General features: G+C 39.3%; 1 protein-coding gene across 20 annotated transcripts in view; it reads left to right on the plus strand.

Annotated features, from left to right (window-relative positions):
* DLG2 (discs, large homolog 2 (Drosophila)) overlaps nt 1–20,190 on the plus strand; it is a 1,063,278-nt gene that overhangs the window by 390,101 nt on the left and 652,987 nt on the right. For 3 of the 20 annotated variants that reach the window (XM_014958294.1, XM_014958288.1, XM_014958306.1), the window contains exon 1: nt 6,428–6,655. The exons of the other annotated variants lie outside the window; for them this stretch is intronic. In XM_014958294.1, the coding sequence (XP_014813780.1) occupies nt 6,554–6,655 (102 nt within the window). In that variant the 5' untranslated portion in view covers nt 6,428–6,553. Of the gene's footprint in view, nt 1–6,427; nt 6,656–20,190 lie in introns of those variants that run through there. 20 annotated transcript variants of the gene reach the window in all.

A 20,190-nucleotide genomic window follows, 5' to 3' on the forward strand; every position in this document is an offset into this window, starting at 1 on the left:
AGTCAGGTTTTGAATGTCTCCAGAGAAGGAGATCCTACACCCTCTCTGGGCAGCCTGTTCTACTGCTCCATCACCCTCAAAGTAAAAAAGTTCTTTCTCATGTTTAGATGGAATTTTCTGTGTTGCAGTTTGTGCCTGTTGCTCCTTGTCCTGTCACTGGGCACCACTGAAAAGAGTCTGGCCCCATCCTTTTGACACCTGCCCTTTAAATATTTATAAGCATTGATGAGATCCCCTCTAGTCTTCTCCAGGCTAAACAGACCCAGGTCCCTCAGCCTTTCCTCATAAGAAAGGTGCTCCAGTTCCTTGATGCTCTTCATAGCCCTCTGCTGGACTCTCTCCAGTAGTCCCCTGTCCTTCTTGAACTGGGGAGCCCAGAACTGGACACAGTGCTCCAGATGTGACCTCATGATGACAGAGTAGAGGGGCAGGATGACCTCCCTCGACCTGCTGACCGTGCTCTTTTTAATGCATCACAGGAGACTATTTGCCTTCTTGGCCACAAGGGCACATTGCTGGCTCATGTTGTCCACCAGGACTACCAAATTCCTCTCTGCAGAGCTGCTTTTCAGAAGCATGTAAAACTATACTGGTAGTGTGGCACTTTAAAATGTGCCACACTTTTGAACATGGTTACTTTTTGTAAGAGAATTCCCATTAACTTAAAAATCACCGTTTATGTGACTGTGCACATAGAGATATGGGTGGAGAGATTGGAAGGTATTGTCTCCATCTTCGGGTGGAGAGATTAAGTCATATAATACTTTCCAAGCTGCCTACCGCATCTGAATCCTTGATGCACAGGTGTTTTTCAGAGCATCTAAACTGTCCTCTGACTGTCTATCTGCCTCCATGCTGTGATCTCAAGGTGTTCAAGGAGAACTTTCTGTCTCCATGAGTTGTCCATGACCTTGTCAGCTCTAGGTGAAGCAAAGCAGCTCTCCACCATCAGAATCACAGAATCACAGAATCGTCTAGGCTGGAAGAGACCCTCGGGATCATCGAGTCCAACCATCTACCCTACTCTAAAGTTCTCCCCTACACCATATCCCCCAACACCACATCTAAAACATCAGGGTCTGCTGTTGGCAGGAACCAACTGGCAACTTATGCCTGTCTTTAAGCAAGGATTTGGGGAAGCCAAGCCAGCTGCCACAAGCCACTGGGTAATATGGAGCAGCTGCTGCTCATGACAATGGAAGAGGTGGGTCCTTCGTTGCCTTTTTATGGCCCAGATATAGTCTAGTCCTTGAGCCTTTGGGCACAAAAAAAATTCCCCTTATCCCTATTTCTAAGAATTGAAAATTGAGTCTCATATTGCCCCTTAGTGCAGGTTCAAACATAGAATTGCACAAGGTGTGGACAGATCACAAAACAGTAGCTCCTCCATCAATTTTAGCTGTTCTTGAGCTAATATCCAGTGACTATCGGGTCTTTCCTGGGTGGGCTTCAATGATAATTGTTCCAAAGCAGGTGGATTTTCAGGCAAACTAAGCCCAGGCTTCTGATACTCACCAACAGACAAATATCATCAAAATAAAAGTGTTTCATCTCCATTCTATTCCCCTAAATGACCAGCTCGCATAAAACATAGACATAGTTGAGGTCCTTGAAATGCCCTAAGTAGAGTCTCTCAAAATGACAGGACAGCTGTGAAAACTTTGGTTTAGACTAGAGGTTTGAGACTGTTTTGTTCTTAAGGAACATATGACAGGTTTGTGTGCAGTCATTTCTATTTTGATAGAGGATCTTTCAAGTTTGTTTTATATTTATATTCTCTGGTTCCTTTTGTACGTGCTGCCCGTGGTGTAACAAGCCTTTTTCTTTCATCTAATATGATTCTTTGAGAAGACAACTTCTCTTTAATCACTGTCAGAGACAGGTTTGGTTTTTAGAAGGCTTGATTAGTGTACAGGGAATTCAGAGAAGAGCAACAGAGCAGGTGATTTTGAATTCTAAGAAAAGATTAGAAGAAAGTAACAATGCATATAGCTTGGCCAAGGGTCTAGAGATCATCTTGATCTTTTGATATCTAATGGATGTGATAAGGGGTTAGAGAAATTCTTCATGGTGCAGCAATGGAATAAAAAGTGGAGAAGTAAAAATAAGAAAGGAGAAATACACAAATCTATACTATAATACACAAACTTAAGCAATTTCCTCAACAGACATGGCAGGGAATTTGAAAAAAACAATCAATCAATTGTCCTAATATAGTCAAGAGTGAATATCTAGAAATTGTTTGTGACTCTCCAGGTCTTCAATTTATTTTTATCTATATTGGTGGTCTTGATTCTCACAGAATATGTCATGTGCAGGGCTTAGTATCAGTATTTGAGCTAGCTCCAGTATAGGAGGAGGCATATAAACATTGGGCGAGGAAGTACTATGCAAACACGACCATAATACTTCCAGAAAAGCAACTCTGTTGTTCTAATTCATCTGTTTCCACATAATGGTGCACTGGGAAAGGCAGATTATCATCGGAGAACCTGGAAAGGTTAGGTGAAGGCCAGAGAGACTGGTAGAGCACAAGAAATTTTACCAGCTGAATTGACCAAATGGAAATGATAAGAGGAGCAACAGTTCTTGTTCCTCCCAAATCCAGCAGGTGAGGGAGAGAATAACTTTTGCAAAGACCAAGCTCAGACAATAGTTACTTCTATTTGCTGGTGGGGTCATTGTACTCGAAGCTTCAGACAATAACTACACCTCCATTTGCTGGGAGCATCCCCTTTTGCTAACAGCCAAAGAGGTGCACTTCATTGTGACAGCGCAGTGGTGGCCGGCAAGTGGGCTGGGTCGGTGCATTCAAGTCCAAAGAGAGGTGGAGGGTTCACAAAGCCCATCAGATCTGTGGACTTTCTTTTTCACACAGTAACACCCACAATGTCTGTATTGCTGCATAGCCGGTTAGACAGAGCAAAAATGTGGACATAGATTTTCCAAGAACCCTTACTTCTGCAGTATGACTGGGATTTAAATGCCTCTCCTGGCAATTAGTCATTTACTACTATGCATGTGATAACTGCTATTGAAAAAAAGAAAAAAAAAGATAGAGGAACATCTCTGAGAAAACGCTTTCTTATAGCAGTTTTCTATATGTGGTTGTCACTTAATTGAAATAAATGTCTTGGCCAATTGCTATATGAGTTATTCCAATCTGTCATTGGAGTGAATATTCCTTTTCTGATCTTTTCCCAAATGACTGTACGTCAGGTAAGTGTTTTTCACTTGAAGGCAACAATTAGTTTAAGTGTAAAGGGATGTATTTCGAGCCTTCTGCAATACTCAGGTGGTTGGTGTTTGATGCATCTTAACAATGAAATGAAATCACAAGCAAAACCTGTTCTGGAGGAAAGTTTGCAATAGTGTCACGTTGAAAATCAGGGACTGGGGAAGAAATGGGAATTTTAATGAACAGATATGTCCTCCCTTTTGAGAGCATGAGCCAGCTGAATGCAGTCAGATCCAAAAGATCCAAGAAGCTAACCGGCTGGTTTTCTTGCCCTTTTTTGAAATATGAATTTGGAATTAAATGCAGGTGACTTTAATTAGGTCCTGTGAACATTAATCGGAAATCACATTTGTGCAATTATGAGTCCAGTTTTAAATCAGGACATTGTGTTTAAAACATTGAAAAGTGCAGATGCGATGCGTTCTTATATTAGAAATGCTAATTATTAGGACAGATTGAGAGTGTTACTGATCACTTAAATGTCTAAGATGGGTGGATATTAGAACTGCTAAAACAGTTAAATAGCACAGTTTTATGGCATTTTGTAGTAGTGTCTCCTAAAAATATTGTTATGCCACCCCCATCCCAAATTAACGCTTCTAAGGCCAGTGATGTAGTGTGCTCACACCTTAAGGTAGCACAGTGATTCATGTTTTAATGATAGTGGCTGCTGGCTGTAACTATGGAATGTATTGTCATGGAAACTACACTTTTCTATATTTACACCAGTGCTGGTTATGCGAGAGACAGTACTTGAAAGAAAATCTGTATAACATATAGCTTAATAATGAGACAGGGAAGCTAGGAATAAACAGATCAAAGATTCAGCAATGTTACGGCTGCTGTTTGTCGCCATAGTATGTTTCTAAACAGGCTCAGTCACTGCTTCAGATGATAACTAGCACAGCCACTCAGAAAGAAGTGCTGGACTAACAGGTCAGGCAAACTTTGATTATTGATAGCTGATTAATTGGCTTCTGTGTAGGGAACTCCTATGACATGTAACGCTCATGTCCAGGCTGAGAGGGAAAAAGTATGACCCGAGTGAATTGAGGACATGGGGTTGTAAGAGCCTGCTATTTGCGAGAAATAAATCTTCAGAAATGGAACTGGGTTGTAACTCTTGACTGTGGAGCAGTTTTATCTGCCACTTCAATCTAGAAAGCACTGTCATTTGACTGAGCTGGGGCTTTTGAAAGCTCTAAGTTCAAAAATATAGAGTGAGAAACAATAATCAGAAAGTATTATCCCAAGTTGAAATGTAGCTACACACAAAAATTGGATAAAAATTAAAGTTATTGTATGGTGAAGGAGTAGGATCAAAGCTGTTGAAAAGAATCATTCTTTTAGGTTTTTGAACTTCACAAAGTGAAAGTAAGTTATACTGAAGAAATTCTACTTCAAATTTAGATATATACATACATGCAATACACACACAGATATACATCCATATAAACATATAATCTTAATAGAGAAGGTCTCCTACATTAGTGTCTGCAGCCTCAGGTAGATCGTTTTAAAAATTCTCTACCATTCACCCTCTGCCTTGCTTGACCTGGCTGCACACAGAGACCTCCATTTGCCATTTTCTCCATTCTGTTGTATAACAAATTTCTAGTTCGGGTTTATTATGGAAAATTGTTTCAGTTGTGCCTTAAGAACTCACTTGCGATTGCCAGGGAGACAAGCTGCTCTCATTTCTTTAGAGAGAGTTTCTAATTTGATGGGCAGAGCTTAGTGAGTCGCAAAAAAAAGCAGGGTCAAGTTGCTGTGAAACAACTGCTGGGTTTACCTTGCTATCAGCTGTGAAATTGTTGAAGACATCGCTTTGCTTTCTATATCGTAGCCTTTTTGTTTTATATTTGTGTGTCTGCCATGACCGAACCTAAAACTGGAGGATATATTCATCCAACTTCTGATATAAATAATCCTCTTAAAAAGCACAGCTAGCGGTTTGCTCATCCAAATGCTTTATTATGCATTTTCAGCTGGTGTTGCTTTAACTGAAGGAGCAGCGACAGCTGTAACTGAATCCAAACCAGCGTTATGCTCCCTAACTTCTGTAATTATTGCATTTCTGAAATACAGCAAGCCCTTTGCAGGTTATAGGATAACAGCACTGGCTGGAGTCAGTAGTTACATTGCCTCAAAAGCAGAGTTTAAAGAGGGTTGCGTTTTAAGCTTCATGCTGGTGCATTTTCCGTGTAACTTCATATCTTTATTCAGTGTCTCCTGCAATCCTTCAACCTGTCTATTTGTAAATTTGTGCCCGGAGAAAGCTCCCATGTGGCAAGCCAGGATTGGATAAATGTTACTTGTATTTCTCTGATTGCAAACTCCCAGCATCGGGGATTTTCAGCTTTGAGCACAGTTTGTTTCATGCTGAGATTCATCTTTTTGGGGAAAGCAAAGGTCATCGCTTCTCCGGAGTTGCAACTGATTTGATTTTTTTTTTTCTCGGGGAGGCGCTGGAAAGGGAATCCTTACTGGAATGCATATTGATAAAGGCTGAGGATTCTGGCTTCTTAGATAAGTAATTTTTTTTTTTTCTCTTCTCTCCCCACAATGACTATGTATTGCAGCAACTCACTGGCTTTTTACCAAATCAGGAGCTGCAGTATTTTTCTTCCGATGGAATAATTTCAGCCCACTTCAGCTAGCATGACAATCTTATGTGATTGTTATGAGTAGGCGTTTACATCCTTTTACATGCTAATACTGCCACACCTGCTAGTCCCCCTCATTTCCATTTCTCTCTCTTTTTTTCCTCTTTTTTTTTTTTTTTTTTTTTTTCCCCCCCATGAGCCCAAAGATATCAATACCACAAGAACTGATGAAAATTAGAATTATTTAGTTTGGGCAAAGAATAGACAGCTTGTTAATTGTTCTTGCAGGAGAAATAAATGGTTTCTAAGAGCAGATATTTTTCTCTTTTTCCCTTGATAAGGGCACAAGACAGGACACCAGCTTGCCATTTGCACTGACCTGGTGGTATGTGATTTCCATTAAAAAGGTTGCAGTATTAAATGAGAGTGCTTGTGGATGTTTTTTTTTTTTTTTTTTTTTTCCCCCCCGATGTAAAAACTAATTTCCCAGAAGAAGGGAAATCCTGAGATTCGTGATCAACGCTGCATCGTTGATTCATCAACAAAGAAGGGGATGGCTGAATGGGACACAGGTAGAGATTCAAGCAGGCTGCTTCTGACCAGCAAGAGAAAAGCTAGCTGTTGAGCAGCATATGTTGCCACTCCATGTGCTGTATTAGCTACTTGTTTTTAGCCTTCAGTAGGCTGCCACTACTGCAGCACTAAAGGAATGTGCCCTATTGTTAGAAATCCTGACTGCTTTACACCAATGATTTGCCACTGCAAAGTTGCATGCACCAACAACACTTTATCGTTGATGTTTGGATGCAAGGTAGGATGTGGTTAATGTATTTAAATGCATGCTGTAACTCCTTTGAATATCCGTGCTGTTTAATTTCATGTCTGACTAGAGATTTCAGTGCAAATTGCGATACGTTGGCTATAATTTAGGGCTTACAGCCGATACGTTTTAAATGTTAGAAAAGAAAAAATCAGAAGTAAAGCTTTCTTATTTCCCAGGGTTGTACGAGTATAGATTTACATAGGAGAATCTAACGGATTATGAAGCATTTGTTCTAGAGTTGATTGTATACTTAGCTAACAGTGCTAAGATTACTAAACCACTACTCTGCCATTTGCCTGGCTTTATTGATTTTAATGTGTATACTGTTATTACAAAAAAAAACAAAGCAGTAAGATTGAATATATTTTTTCCATTTATATTTCTGAACTGGCTTTTAACCATAAGAGCAATACTGAAGTATACAGCCCTGTACTTCTCTGTAAGAAACAAATAAAGTAAGCTCCTGAACCCATTTTTAAGTCTATAGGAATATCTTTAAATAAGTGTTTTCTTCTAGGGACCGGACAATCATTTAATTTCTCTTTTAAATTTAAATCAAAAGGTGGCGCAGTTAGCCAGAGAAGTTTCTTTTCTGGCTGTGTAATGCAATCCCACGCCATTTTTTTTAACAGAGGTGTTGGTGTTGTATTGGACTATATTTTTCTCATATACATCCTGACTTGACATTAGAGTATAGCCAGTGTTGTTTGTTATTTTTCTGAAATAATTCAAAAGTGATGGCATGTTTTTAAAACTTGTTATCTTTGGGTAAAGAAGTTTGGTTCTTGGATCACTGGATCAATCATGATGATTTTATGTGGGGGTTACAGATTTTGTCCCATTCCTTTCCTTGCTGTCCTTAAAAACTGGATAATATTAAAACTGTTCCTCTGTGTTTAAATAGAGTAGGAAATGAGCAGTTATATAAAAAATGGTTGTGATAGTCATTATTTTTAAATCATCTGTGTAACTTTTTTAATCCTCAAAAATTACTAAGCCATAAAAAACAAATTTTACTTGTACAGTCCACAAACTAGGGAACAGAGTGTAATTTTTGGAGTTCCTAAGTGACAGACTAGCCTAAATAAAATGAAGTAACTTTATGAAATAGGTTACAGATGACCCAATGCTGCCTAAACATAGTTCAGCTAGAGGTTAATGACAGATCAGCTATTGCTTCGTATAACATACTTAAACTAGGTTACAATCAAACATACAAATTATTTTTATACCTTCTCCTTTTTTCTCAAACTACGTCCCGCCTACATCTCTGGTTACTTGAAACTCTCCTGAACTAAACTTTCTTATTTCTTCATTTTCATTTTAAAAAGGCAAAAATATGTTCTATTAACGAAAGGGTTATAATTTAATTGCTGTGTCATGATGCCACTAGTGATATAAATAGAATCAAGAGTTTAACAATTTAAAAGCTTTTTTAATTTGCATCTTTTTTGTAACAAGAATTCATTATTATTTTTTTATTTTAACTTTAAAAACTTAAACCCTCTTGTTTTCAAATGTTAAATTATAATTAATAAAGGTGAATTGTTAGTCAAGGGAAATTAAATGCAAGCCACCCTTCTACAAAGGCAGGCCAGTGGCCTAGGGACTAGTATCCAATTTGTATTCCTGCCTGTAAGCATGATTTTCAAAGGATATTCTTTGATGCACTTAAGTTCTTTCATGATTTTCAGATCCTGTTAGGAAGAAGCAAGAGAATAAAAATCATAAATTTCAAACTTTTTTTTTCCTCCTCTTTCTTCAGCGCTCCAGGCTCATTAAGTTAGTCACAGTCAATGTTTTATCTTCTTGTGGTGGTGTATGAACTACTTCTCAAATGAAAAGTGGATGTGTGGGATAGTGATCATTTTCAGAAAGATGAGAAGGAGCACGAGCTAACTGACTTATCTTGGGTTGGTTCAATGCATGTCAGATTAGTACCCTTTGATACCACCATCACACATCCATGAGATGTTCTGTGTACGTACCAGTGTATCACCTCACTTCAAATACCTTTTTCTCATTTCCATTTGTTCTACAGCTCCTATTTGAATACAAAACTTTTTGCTCTGTAGACATAGAGTTTTATTTCCACGTTTATGGGTGCAGATCCATTGTTAACAAGTAAAGAAGTCTGAACAAGAAGTAAGGATGTTTCTTTTTAGGCAATCTTTTAGCTACATGGCATGAAATCATGGATCTAAGCATGCTCATAATATTATGACTTCTACAATCATGTGGTTCTTGAACTCAGGAAGGAGACTAATATACTGGAATGACACTTTATATTCTGTGTGGCAGAGGATAACATAGGTCCTCAGACTAGAAGGAGTTATAGATAGTGGAATAGACAACAAAGGAATTCAAAGTTCAGGCAAATATCTTGAAATGGTAAAATAACCAGGTCAGGTTATTAACTAGCTCCTTTAGAAAGGACCATGCAAGTTACAGGAATGCAATATTACTCACACACTTGACTTGCAGTTTTTACTTTTAATTTTGTGCCAAATGCAGTCTTCTTTTCCTATGGGCACAGAAGTGAGTGAGAGAAATGCACCACTTCAGAACCATCACACCCATTTTTATCTGTTCCCAATGCAATAATTTTACAGTCTGCTCACTCCTAACAGGTGGTGCCAGGGAGTTAATTTTGGGGGGGCAGGAAGAGGGTGTGCATGTCTTACTACACCATATGTTGCAAAGAAGGCAGTGGAGGAGTCTTAACCGTGCCTGCGGGAAGCTTTCCTTTACAGCTTGATTTCCTGGACTTTAATAGTTCACCTTGTCCTGGACCTTTATTTTCGATGATGCCCAGTTTTGTGGTCCTTGACCTTGAAATTTCAAAGAATTCAGAGCAATTGAATTTGAAAGGAAGGGTAGTGTCAACTTGAAGTGCCACTATTACAACCTACTTTAACATATTTAAACACTTTTCCCATTTCTGGTGGGGAAGTACCACTGTTTCCATCACAGTGGTGCAGAGCCAAAGCAGAAAGGGGATAAGCAGGTTTTTAAATATGGCCCTCAGGTGCCAGGAGGTGTTTTGTAGAACTGTCTTGTTCATAATCTTGCAGGGCTGGGACATGAATGAGTCCTGTGGTTGCTCCACAGCTACTGGACAGATTTCTGTCCATGGATTAAAGGATGGCTTGTGTGTGAGATAGACCTGCTTTCACAAATCTCCATCAAGAGGAGTGCCGAGGCATATATCAGATTCTTACTGAAGATGAGACTTAAATACACACTTAAATGTCAGTATGTGCTTACTCACTTTGCTGAATTGGGCCCTGTAATAGTTCGTTCAGTATTGCAGAAAAGTTATCTTATGACTCTTAATATCCTGTTCGTTTTGCTCGTATTATGAGTGCCAGGAAAGGATTTCAGATCGACTGAGTTGTTTCTTAAATTACATTTCAGCCACAATTCTGACACTCATATGGAAATATTTTTCTGCCTTATGTCCTTTACCTCTGTACATTGAAATTAGATGCTAAGGAGATTCCATTGAAAGATGAATGAGTTACCTGTTTGTTGACCTTGACCAGGTATTTTGATAAATCCTACTTTCCTTTTGATATAGGTTTATTTTTATATCTGTCCTAACATAATTTAAAAGTGGGGTGTTTTTTTTCTGAAATGAATAAGGCATACCTCCTTCTCTTCCCTGTCTCCTTTCTTTCTTCCTAGCACATTTATCACAAACAGTCCTCCAGCACGATAGCTGATTTTGGTATTTTTTTTCTTACTATTTCTCTGTTTTAGCTGAAATAGCCAAATAGAGACTTATTCCACTAACCAAGGTGAAAGTTAAACTGCTTTTTCTTCAGCTGCCCTAACTTCTATGTTTTGCAAAACTGTTGCAATATAGGAGGTTTTATTATTAAAAAAAATAACTAGGGGTATTACTGAATGTCTTGACATTCATATTTATTATTTTTATCATGATCAAACTACTAGAAAACTACTAGTTTTCTGTACTGGCATTACTGGTCTCTTGAACAAACTCATGGTATGGCACTCAGTTCTTAATTGAGAATAGTCTCTATATTGTCATAGTCTAGACCTGGCTATTGTAAGAAACAGTAATCTGAGATGACAGGAAAATACTTCTCCAACTAGAGCTGATACATGGTAGACCATGCTCAAAGCCCTGCGTGCTTTAGGTTCTTGATGCACCTCTATGATCTCAAGTGGGATTTCACATTTCATGGGACAGTCTGAGGTGGTTTCTGGATGCAACCAGACAGAATATTCATTGGAATTATAAATGAGCTTTTGAAATTAGTCTCCCAGCCTTACCCATGTGTCCTGCTTTGTTTTGCATTACAAAGTAGGCTTGAGTGCACAAACAGGATGCCTTTTTGATGAAATGAAGCAGAAAGATGCACTTCAGGAACACACCAAGTGTGCTGCAAAATCTTAAGGGTATTCAGTTTATAAAAACAGACTAGCACTATTTCAAAGTAAAACACAAAACATATGTGTAATGTTGTAGTTGAGTCCTTCTTACCAGCTCTTCATAACCTCTGGACGTAACCTCTGACTCCACTGACATATTTCAGTTCTGAATTTTTTTGAGGCCAGAACTGAACAGATGTAAAAATACAATGTATTCATGGTCCTTCTGACTTCTGTGATCCATCTATAGAGACTGATATGTTGTTTAGGGTTCCAGAACTCTCTGAAGGAGTTTACTGCCTATTCATAGACAATCAGAAGTAAGTCAGCTGGAACATTACTGCCACTTGCTATGCATAACATTTGACAGTGGCACTGAGAAACCTACTTCCACATATTATTCTTGTTAGGCCACTGTGGTGTTAAAACAAAAATGCTCAGCAATAGAAGGAGCCTCAGAAGAGATGCAGGATTGCCACTGGCAAGAGTCTCTGAGTATGATCAGTTGTGTCACAGAGGATTTGTGCATTAGTGTGCACCGCTCAAGGCAGGGAGAGGTTTCTTCTCTGGCATAGCATCTATGCAAGCTGGACATGGGGTGTAAACCCAAGCAATTTCAGCTGGCTGCATCTTTTTTTCTTTTTTCTGTTGGGCATTGCCTAACCCTCTACACTTTAACACTCTTGGCTCAAGGACAAGTACAAGCCCTCCCCAACAGTTTCCATCCATCATCAATGTGTGTGGGAAAAGATGAACTATACATTGTACTCAAATGCCACCAGATTGAAGTATTCTGAGGCCAAATAAGAAGTTATAAGGCTGTAGGACCCTGCTAGGAACTCCTCCCAGTATTGAAAAGTTTATAAAGTTCATCCTACTTTCTAGAACTTCTTATTCCCAACCATTGATGAGCATTGCACTGGTGACGTACTCTGGTGTCAGGTGAGTAGACTAGGACTTCATAAGTGATCTTGAATTTGTTATCTTGAATCCGCTGTGCGTGCTGCAGAAATCAATATTGCAGGAGGCACAAGGATGGCAGAAGCCTAAGGAGAGGTAGGAGACAGGAGCAGAAAGATCCAGGTGGGGCAAGTGGAGCAAAGGCGTGGGTGAGGACGATGCAGAAACAGCAGCTCAGGGGCAGTATGAGAAGGCATTGGCCTGGGCAAGAGTCCTGAGGAGGCAAGCAGAAGAGAAAACAACAGTGGTGAGGTCTGGCTAGATTAAAATGGAAAAAAAAATATATATTAGATCATGAATCCTCCGAAATGATGCGCCCAACCCCTCAATCACGTAGGAGTTAAGTCACTAGTTAGGGAAGGCAAACCAGCATTACCACTTCAGTCGTATTTGAAGTGAGCTCACTCACTAGCTGTCACTCACTGGCACTGGCCAATGTCTGGGTGGGAGATGCCCAGGCATTTTTCTAAAAGCATCAAGATCAGATGTTAAAAATATTTCTGCTTGTGTGAGAATATCGTGTCTCATTTTTCGCCACTGTCCTGCCCACGAGCTCCCTGTGCGCTGTGAAGGAGACGAGTGGCTGGTAGGATATTCCCTGAGAAACCACTCCATAACAAATGTGTGGATACTTTAAATTAAGAAAACAACACTAGAAGTGGCTTTTTTAATAAAGTGGGTTTTTTTAATCAAAAGTGTGTATACTGAAAGAAACTTCTGTTGTGGGTGAGATCTTCAGTCCCTACATTATTTGAATCACTGGCCCTTTTTCCATATTTTACCAGAATATCTGCTTCTAGCTGCCGTCAGGGGCTGGACACTGGACTGGAGGGACCGTGGTGCTTGCTGTGCATGCTCCTCTCCCACAACAAGAATATTTACTGGTTGCATAGCCATAGAGTCTGATTTTCATCACTCTAGATTACTTGAAATTCACCTAAAGCTAAAGGATGCTCTGAATACCCTCTGTATTGTACCTTTGAGCATATCATCGCAGTGGGAAATGGGTTTCTTCTTTAAGCTAGTAATAAAGCAGAGTTGATTGTAGTGATTTACAAGCACTGGGTTAGAAATATGACAATAAAGTGTACCTATGGAAAAAGTAGGGCAGGAGGCCCATAGCTAAGGGTTATTGACTATTTTGAAGAAGTTCAGAGTTTGCTCAGACACTCAATGTTTGAAATATATTTATGCTTTAAATGATAATTACATAAAATTTACATAATAATTACATAAAATGAGGTACTTTTGAATAGAAATATATAAAGACTGGGATGACTTGATGCATGGTTACATGAGCTGCTTGATTTTACAAACTAATTATTGCCTAAGAGGAGGCTATATATAGACATTCATCTTAACTGTAAAATATGTCATAGAAGAGAATGGTGACAAAGAGGTGTTATATAAATATATTTAAGTGATAATAGCAATAAAGCTGAATACTGTCACTGAACAGTTCTCCTGATCTTTGAAAAGCGGCTTTTATGTTTCCAGTGCAGCTGTCAGAAATATTCTCATTATTAAAATATAGGTATTTATTACTTTCAATTTTCTGATTATATTTTCTTCATCTTTAAGCATTTGATGCAATATTAATAATCATAAGGGACAAAATTTTTCAAGAGAGACTAGCTGGGGGTTGTGCTAAATGCACTGGAAGCCTGAATGGGAAGCAAGATTACTGATGGGGATTCCCGTGACTCCCTGTAGAAGTTAATGATCTATAATCCCAGGAGAGATGGCACAGAATGATCTGATGATGTGTTATGGCAGGTTGGGCTATTCTTTTGAGTCTATTAGTGTATTGAGAGTATCATTGTGAATCTGTAAGGTAAAAATGGCCCTGTTCACCCAGCTTCAATGAGGACTTTCACCCCTTAGCTACTCAGATGATCTCCACCAAGTTGTACGTGGCCCGAAGCAGGCTTTCTGAGAAAATGTCTGACTCTTCAGTGAAACTGAAAATTGTTGTTATTCAATTTTTCCTCAAACTGACGTTTCACAAACCTTGATTCTGAGAAACCTGACACATCGTTTTGAGGAGATTTCCTTCAGGAGATGCTCACAGCTGTTCAGTATAATTAAGACAGAATATGCCAAATATGAATTTTCAGAAAGATATAAGCTGGTGTCAGCACTGAAGTCCACACAATGAATCACCTGGAGGCTCTGTAGCTACGGCAAGTGCAGTACAGAGCCTGTGTCAACACATAGCTGCCTGCAGAACACAATATAGACATACAAAAGGTCACTTTCTTTGCAAGATGTGAGCTCATGCCCTCTGGAAACAGGCCTGTAACTACAGATGTTGGGCCAGCTGCAAAATGTTTAAGATATACCTACATCGTTAAGTAAAAGAAGCTAATGAGTATGCTCAAGTACTCGACACCTGATTGCATATTGCCAAATTGTTAGTTTTGTTCATTGGCTATTTTTAGGGTGCTGCCAAGCTTTTTGAAGACAATTAATAGGCATGGCTTGAAGGATTGTTCACTCCAGGGACTGGAAGGAGGGAGCATGGATGAGACCCTATTAGGGAAGATTGCTTGCAGCCTAGAGCAAATCCTCTTGGCTACATCTTCTAACAGCTTCCATCCTTGCCCCTTGCCTTTACTGATATTTGGAAGCTTGCAACACGTCTCCTCGGTTTCATTTAGTAACAATGCCACTTCAGTAGTAAGATGGACATGACCCTCTCTCAACCACTTGGCCTGGGAACCAAGAAGCATCCTAAGAAATGGCTGTATTTAGCACAATAGATGTAGTATAAGGGTCTTGGGCATGATTCCACAACTGGGAACTTGGAAAAATCTAACACATAGGGAAGAGACAATAATAGCCCTGTTAGGCTTGGTTCTTCTGTACTTATAACCACCACACCTATGACAGTCCATCCGGAATATACCCAGGTATATTGTGTTAGAGGTCCAAGTGCAAATCTATGAGAAACTTGCTTTGGACTCAGCAAAAGGCAAGACATCCTGTGTCCAGCACATAGGAGTATCCCACCCTGGAATGCTTCCCACCAGCTTAGCTATATCCACCTACACTTTATTAAACATGGCTCTTGGAAGTAAGGGAGACGTTTAAATTCAGTGAATGAAAAGGTTGTATACCTATAAAGGCATTTAAATTAGTAATGCACGCTTCCCTACCCCCTTGTAATACTGGTATATAGCTTATAATGACCACCTGTTAAAGTGTGTTGTTAAAGCATGTTAGTCCTGGCACTTACACTGTTTCTGAAAGGTATTTTCAGCTGGCAGTGAGATGCCTTGAAATTCTTATATATCCCAAGGATATTCCAGTCTGTATTAAACACAGTTCAATAACAGGATAATCACCTCCATAAAACATTGAGAAAACAGTCGCTGCCAGAGAGGGGCTTGTGGCCTTGACTTAGGACAGAGAACAGGAACTCCTTATTTCTGTTTCTGGCTCTCACATAGCGTTTCTGTTGTGACCTGGGGCAAATAGTGGCTGATGTCGCTTTCTAGAAAATCAACTTGGTAATAGCTGCCTCAGAGGGGTATTGAGAATTAATAATTATTGCATGTATGCACCGCTGAAATGAAATGAACTGTGTAAGTACAATGCACCACTGGTTTTAAGGACCAACATTAAGTCATGTTTAGGCTAAGACAGGGGAGGCTATAAGTGAAAATGGAAAGATATTAGTGAAAATCAAAGCTTTTCCTCCTTTTTGGCTGTCCAGCCATCTCCCCACAGTATTTATTTCAGGTGTACCTTGACATACTATTGTGTATCTTTTTTTTTTTAAGTTCTCCCTCCAGGTCTGAGTTTTCACATCCCATATTTTGCACACAGCAAATTGTTATGGTTGAATTGCAAGTCACTGGAAAAGGGGGTTTGAAATGAAAGTGCTGACAGGCTCTTATCTCCACCCGTCCAAGTAGTGCTCCTATCATCTAATTTATTATATAAAGTTGCTGTAGGGGAGAAGCACTTTCCAGAGCTCTGGTTATTTGAGTTTTTATTTTGCAAAGATTGTCTGAAAGTAGTCATAGGATGGTGTATGAGGCAGGAAGCAGACAAGCAGATGAACATAAACCTGTTGCAAGGAGGCAAATCAATAACTGCATCACACAAATTTTGTGACTCTTCAGGAATTCTGGTTAGGCTGATCACTAAGAGGGACGTTCAGCCCAGTTCAGAGGGCCATATGGCTCTCGTAAACTGCACATCAAATTCCAGATTCTACAGTTTACAATAAATTAAACAAAACACTATAGAGTCCTATCAAATCCAGGACACAACAATCTGCAGAGCTATGACTGAAGTTCTTTTCAGTACTGTAAGTAACAGTGTTTTGCACTGTACCTATAAAATAAATAAAATTTATACCCTCCCTACTCGTTACATTCCCTTACCTGTGTTAGTGTTTGCACCTAGATTTCTGGTCCTTGGCTTAAGTAAGATAATAAATTAGCTGGGTAGGAACTAGACATTTGACAGCATAAGAAACATAGTACATTTTTGGACTGGCAAAGTTAATTAAGGACTAATATTCCATACACAATAGTTTGGGAAATAAAATAACCAGGGCAATATGTTTTCATAAGACAAAGTTTGGTGATACATTTTGAAACATGTATTCCTTCTCAGAACAATTAACAAAACTCAGGGGAGGAGGGGGAGAGGAGAGGAGGGAGAAGAAGATGACCTAGAAAATACACTTGCAGATCTAATTTTGTATGTACGTACGTATTACGGACAAGCCTGTTGAACATCCTCCGGTAAAGCCCTGGTGTTTTGCACTCTTTACTATATGCATCAACACCCATGTGAGTTCCAGGCATCCAGCTCTTTAATTTTCCAGCATTAAGGGCATGTCTTTCCTGCATCTTGAAGTTCAGTAGCCTTTGAAGATATTGGGAACTAGCAGAGACAGAAGGAAGTGAGACTTTGTGAGACAAACCTTCAGAGGATTGCAAGATCTGGTTATGAAGGAGGAGCTTTTGTGTTAAAAGTGTTATTGTTGTAGGTGCCCTGAGTTTCACACTTGCTTCCTCCAGTCAGGCACAGCTATAGGGACAGAGGAGCATTGTCTCCCTCACAGAGCAAGGAATTGAAGCTCAGACTGTTGCATCTTGTGCTGGAGCTGGCTTCCTAAAACAGAGGTTTAATTTGCTCTCTACAATTACTTAATCTGTATGAATCCGATGTGTAAATCTCTTACTGCTACTGGAGTGCGGCACTTTTTCACAGAGCATTAGCAACTACTACTTTCCTGTGTAATTGAGTAAAAATGTTCAGCGTGCCGAGCCAGGGATACAGAGCTGTTCTTAAACTAATCCACATTCTGTGTGCAAATACCAGCTATTTCTTGAGTATTTGTATTCACCAGGAGAGACAGCACAGGGCCCCACGAGTTAATAAAGTTTCTGTTATTAAATGAGAATTAGTTGTTCTGTAGTCTGATGATTTTTCTTCTACTGTCTTCAGTTTATTCATAAAAGAAAGGAGCCTTAGATAGAAAGGGGTCAGCTCACGTTATCAGAATGCATACAAAATAATCACAGAATCTTAGAAATGGTTGATTGGAATGGACCTCTATAAATCATCTCAGCCAAATTTCACTGAAAGCAGAAGAGATGAGAGGTGATTTAGCATGCAGCCCTACACCTTGCTTTGCAGAAGAAATGGTCCGGTTTTTAAGCAGTGCCAGGTGAAATATCTCTCCAGCTGAAACAGAAGGTAATTTGGGAAACATAATCCAGTGTTTAAAAAATGGGAAAGGAGGTTAAATGTTCTGAGAGTTGCTCCCTGTTCTTTTATTGATCCAATAGGAGATGTGGAGAGAGGCAATTTAGCCCCTTTTGATAAAATTGGGAGTGTTGCCAGGGGCTAAGACTGTAGGGGCTGCCATGACAGGGATGGGTTTTCACATTTTGTGGTTCAATTTCTCTATTAGTAAAAAAGTTCAGGTAGAGTGTGTGAGACTCTGAGGTGGAGATCCTCGAGATACCAGCCCCCTTGGCTTTTGATGGCAATTAAGCACCTTCTAAGGATCTGACCATATGGTGCTTCTCTTCCTTGGGTGCTTCCTTTATTCAGCCCAGCGCCTTATGTCCTGTTTTGCTTTGCTTTACTTCTCAAATATGCATATGTGCTTTCTTTGCTGTGACTGGCTCTCACTTAAAATTCACTGTTAGAGCCAAGGTCAGTGGATGCGGTTGAGGAGAATGCAGTTAACAGGGCATTTCTAGAGTAAATGGCAGACAGGAATAGGGAAACACATTGGTGTATATAGGTGAATTGGTGAATAGGTGTCACATATATGTACGTATGCACAAACAGGTCACTAAACTCTGCACTTACCTGATACATTAGCAATACTCCCACTCTTAAATTCTGAAAGTTTGGTGACTGTAGGCCTTAGTTGAGGTGGTGGGTGGGAGAAGCGGAATGTCTGTTTATGGCTGTAAAGCTGCATTTGAAAGTGTCAAATATGTTTGTGATACAGAGGTCTATTTGCTTTATATAGAAAATGCACATTGACACGTCTCTGAAATTTCTTATGCAAGAGTGAGAAGTCAAACAGGACTTTGAATGGTGCAGTAAATAATAACACGATTTGTTGTCAAAAACTTGAATAAGTTAAATCCTGCCAATGTATGCAAAACATTTCTTTCTTAAGAAGGTTTTAACTCCTTGAATTAAGAGCAACTAAAATTAAAATAAGCCAAAAAAGGGAAAGGGAGCAGATTCCGCTTTGAATTTCCTACATGATTTATTTCCCTAGTTTGATGGTGAGAAGTGGATGTAGAGACCAAAGTAAGACTGATAAAGCATATCATAGGGAAATACCTCCATAATAATAATTCCAGATTTGGCTAAACCACATAAATGACTGATGTAAAGACCAAGGCATATCACTTACTGAAACATCTATCCTTTGGGGTGGTTTAGCTTCAGAAATTAGGATTGAGATTGAGAGGTTTACGTGAAAAATATTTCCAGACCTCAGTCAAAGTTGGTGCCTAAAGAAGTTTGGTTATTTGATCTGAAAATATTTCTGCCTTTTTAAAGGGTGAAATACTCCAGAAGTCTGGCTTCTCTTGCTTTTCCTATCATGCTTGACAAAATCTCCAAAAGCATTGAATGACTACAAAGTACAACAGTGCATGTGGTCCATTGTTATCTGTTGGATTTTAGTTGGACTTAGGGTCAACAAGTTTTGACACAAAATTTACCAAAGAGAACTAGTGTAGACATAAATCAGATAGCTTTTTTGAGTTCAAGACAAAGCATGCAAAAGTGATAAATTAGAGTAAACAGAGCATTTCTTTGGTGTTCCTTAGCTATTATATTGCTATTTTCTGCATGCAAATAAAAGTTCTGATAATCTTCATTTACTAACTGCAAGGCAAAATTCATTTTCCTGGTGTGACTAATATGGAATGGTTTCTTTCATCCAAAAAGACTGGCGTGTACTGCAAAGAATAAGAAAATAATGAAGCTGTAGCAGGACAATAGAGAAGGTGCTGAAAACCAGAAAGAGATGAATAGTTTTTGAACTTGTTACTCTGCAAATTACATTTTCTGTGTGAAGCTTTGAAAATGAAGTGAATTTCTTCCCTTTATAATAATGTTCTTGAGCCTACAGTGTAAGAGCAAAACAATTCTACATCCGACACATGCTTATATAACGTCGTTTCAAGTTATAGTGCCATTCCCAAAAGAGAAGGATTTGTAGGCATCTATCGTATGTACAAGATTCCAAAAGGAGTGCAAAACACTTTATTTTTAATTTTTTCAATGTGTTAGTATTAAACGCCATAAATATGAGCAGAGACACCTGAGGACTTGGCAGCTTTGTGGTTGGAAGCAACCAGTCTTCAGGTGGTGGTGGCCTCCTGGCTGTGTTTGCTACCAGCTACAGCTGCTTTCATCACTTCTTTGGCTGTAGATAACCTGTTGACCTTTCCTGCAGAGTTGATACAAACAACCATTTAGCAGCTTGCCGCTGAGCTCCCACTTGACCCCTAAGAAAAGCGCAGACTGCTTAGAGACATGTTGAGTTGCTGCAATTCCCTGCTCCTAAATGCACCATTGTGCTCGGCTGCTGTCTGCAAAGATCATTTTCAGGTGCAATCCCACAGCAGAAAACACATTTTAGAACAAATGCAGCATGAAAT

Source organism: Calidris pugnax, unplaced genomic scaffold (genome assembly GCF_001431845.1).
Source record: "Calidris pugnax isolate Ruff unplaced genomic scaffold, ASM143184v1 scaffold252, whole genome shotgun sequence".
Taxonomy (NCBI): domain Eukaryota; kingdom Metazoa; phylum Chordata; class Aves; order Charadriiformes; family Scolopacidae; genus Calidris; species Calidris pugnax.